The sequence below is a fragment of the Gracilinanus agilis genome, unplaced genomic scaffold (genome assembly GCF_016433145.1).
Source record: "Gracilinanus agilis isolate LMUSP501 unplaced genomic scaffold, AgileGrace unplaced_scaffold59131, whole genome shotgun sequence".
Classification (NCBI taxonomy): domain Eukaryota; kingdom Metazoa; phylum Chordata; class Mammalia; order Didelphimorphia; family Didelphidae; genus Gracilinanus; species Gracilinanus agilis.
The window spans coordinates 1-2837 of record NW_025394632.1 but is presented as its reverse complement, the minus strand read 5'-3'; the positions used below and the strand labels follow the sequence as shown (position 1 = coordinate 2837).

General features: G+C 43.7%; 1 protein-coding gene across 1 annotated transcript; it reads right to left on the bottom strand.

Annotated features, from left to right (window-relative positions):
• Positions 1-699: 699 nt before the first annotated feature.
• LOC123256453 (protocadherin beta-15-like) lies at positions 700-2829 on the bottom strand. The gene has a single exon (XM_044685066.1). It carries the CDS (start codon positions 2677-2679, stop codon positions 700-702), a length of 1980 nt encoding a protein of 659 aa, XP_044541001.1. The 5' UTR covers positions 2680-2829.
• Between the last annotated feature and the right edge of the window lie 8 nt (positions 2830-2837).

Below are 2837 nucleotides of genomic sequence, written 5' to 3'. Positions count from 1 at the left end.
ATTTCTTTACCCTTTGGTATATTTAAAATTCTTTCCATAATAGTATGCTAATATTGTTAATTAGTTACCATGAAGATATTGTTAGTTTAATGTCTTATAGGGAAAAAATACCATTAATTATGAATTTTTTCAGTCAACTCTGCCTTTTTGGGAGGCCTAGCACTTATTGGCCATTATTCAGAAATTTCTCTGACATTTCACTGTGGTAATAGTTTAAATTATAGGTAGCATATTCAAGAGGAGAGGAGAAGAAGGAACCTCATAATCGCTAGCTTCATTAACACAATTCTATAAAACAGAAATTAAACCCAAAGATAAATAAAAGGGAAATGCCTAAATGGATTATGAGATATGAGCCTTAAAGCTAAAATATGTAATCATTGAATTTTCAAAGGAAACAGAATCTACTTTCTATTTTACTCTTTTGGATAGAATATAATTGTAAAACACTATTTAAAATGTGCCTGCTATATAGAATGTTACATATTCATTTAATTAACCAGTCAAATATTTTATCCAAACTAAGATCACTAGGAAAATTTCAGCAAGAATAACAATTTTCACCACATTCTAAGACAAACTTTTGTTATCAGGATCAAAGTTCCCCCTACCTAGGCAAAGATGAAAGATTCATTAAGTAGCAGTAGAAATGGGCTTACAAAAAGATGATATTACATTTCTGTTGATCAGTTATAATTCTTAAGTAAGCATGTAGCTATTTCTAAAGGAAGGATTTTCCTCTGGATCCCTGCCAGCAGCTTGAGGAGGGACACTGGGTAGAACTGGTTTTAAGAATTTGAATTCACTGGTCCCTGCGTTACTGGTCAGACACACCTCATACTGATAGCTCTGGGACAAGGTCCCTGTCCCAGTGACATCCACCAAGTGGCCTGGGAAGGGGCCATTTGAATCAAATCGACTACAGTCTGTGGCTTCTCTTTTCCCCTTCCACAGGCGTACACCAACAAACATAATAATAGAGATCAGAAAAAGGAAGGAGATGACTGCTAAAGAAATGATCAAGTAAATAGTGAGGGAGTCCATCTGGACCTGCCCCTTGGGTGCATCTGGGAGTTGCAGGTAGGGTTCAGAGAAGCCATCCACCAAGAGGACATTCAGGGTGGCCACTGCAGACTGAGGTGGCTCCCCATTGTCTTTCACCAGCACCAGGAGTCTCTGCTTGGTGGCATCTCTGTCACTGATGGGCCTTGCTGTGCACACTTCCCCATTGTGAGCCCACACAGTGAAGAGTCCTGGGTCTGTGGCCTTGAGCAGCTGGTAGGAAAGCCAGGAATTCTGCCCCGAGTCTCCATCCACAGCAACTACCTTGGTCACTAGGTAACCAGGCTCTGCTGCCCTGGGTACCAGATCATTGCAGGGAACAGTGCCATTCTGCAGTGGATATAGCACAAAGGGAGTGTTGTCATTCTCATCCTGGACCACAACCTGAACCAGAGCCTGGCTGCTCAGGGCTGGGGAGCCTCCATCAGTCGCAGTCACAGTGAACTGGAAAGCTTGGATGGCTTCATAATCCAGAGATCTCAGGACATAGAGATGGCCATTGTCAGAGTTGATGGAGATGTAGGAAAAGAGAGGCAGGTCTCCAGTTACAGGAGACTGAAAGGAATAGGTAACCTTGGCATTGGTTCCTGAGTCCCTGTCATTGGCCCTCACACTGCCAAAGTGGAGGGCTGGAATATTGTTCTCCTGGAGGTAGAAGGTATAGACTGTCTGAGTAAACGCTGGGGGGTTGTCATTGACATCAGAAATCAGTACAGTGATATTTCGCTCAGTTGTGAGCCTCGGAGTCCCCAGATCAGTGACAGTAATGGTGATGTTGTACTCGGATCTACTTTCTCTATCCAGAGAGCTCTCCGTTAACAGAGTGTAAAAGTTGTCTACAGATGGTTTCAAGATGAAGGGCACATTTCCCTTGATAGAGCAAACCATTTTTCCATTGTCTCCTGAATCTTGATCTCGAATCCTCAAAACAGCTACCACGGTCTCCGGTGAATTTTCGGGAATAGGACTGGTAAACGACGATATGGAGAGTTCTGGGGCATTGTCGTTTACATCTGTCACTTGAACCACAACAGTACATTTTCCCGAAAGGCCCCCTCCATCTGTTGCTTCAATATCTACCTCATAAGATTTAATTGCCTCAAAGTCTAATTTTCTTCTCATTCTAATTTCTCCTGAGGTGCGATTTACTTCAAAAGTACTTACAATTTCTTCGGAGCCTTGAAAAAACGAATATGATATTTGCCCATTATTTCCTATGTCCATATCCCTAGCAGTGACTGTGACAACCAGGGAGCCAATAGCGCTATTCTCTGGGATCTGAACATCATACTGAGCCTGGACAAAAACAGGGGCATTATCGTTGACATCTACAACCAAGACTCTGATTTGGGCTGTTCCAGACCTGGGAGGGGACCCTCCATCCAAGGCAGTGAAAGTTAAAGTGACTTCGGGCTGCATCTCCCTATCCAGCGCTTTGTCCAACACCAGCTCTGCGAACTTCCTGCCATCACCGCGAGCACGGGTTTGAACGTGGAAATAGGAATTCAGGCTGATTGTGTAGTTCTGAATATTGTTGCTTCCTACGTCCAAATCTTGCGCATTTGTCAGAGAAAACACAGACCCGGGTGGACTGTTTTCCGGGATTCTGAGGAGCATTTCAGTGTTTGGGAAAACAGGCGAATGATCATTTATATCTTGGACCCGGAGTTCGGCACGAACTATCTGAAAGGGATTTTCCAGTAAGATCTGAAAAGGCAGGAGACAGGGCTCCGTGGGACCGCACAGCTCCTCCCGGTCCAGTTTCTCTCTCAGGA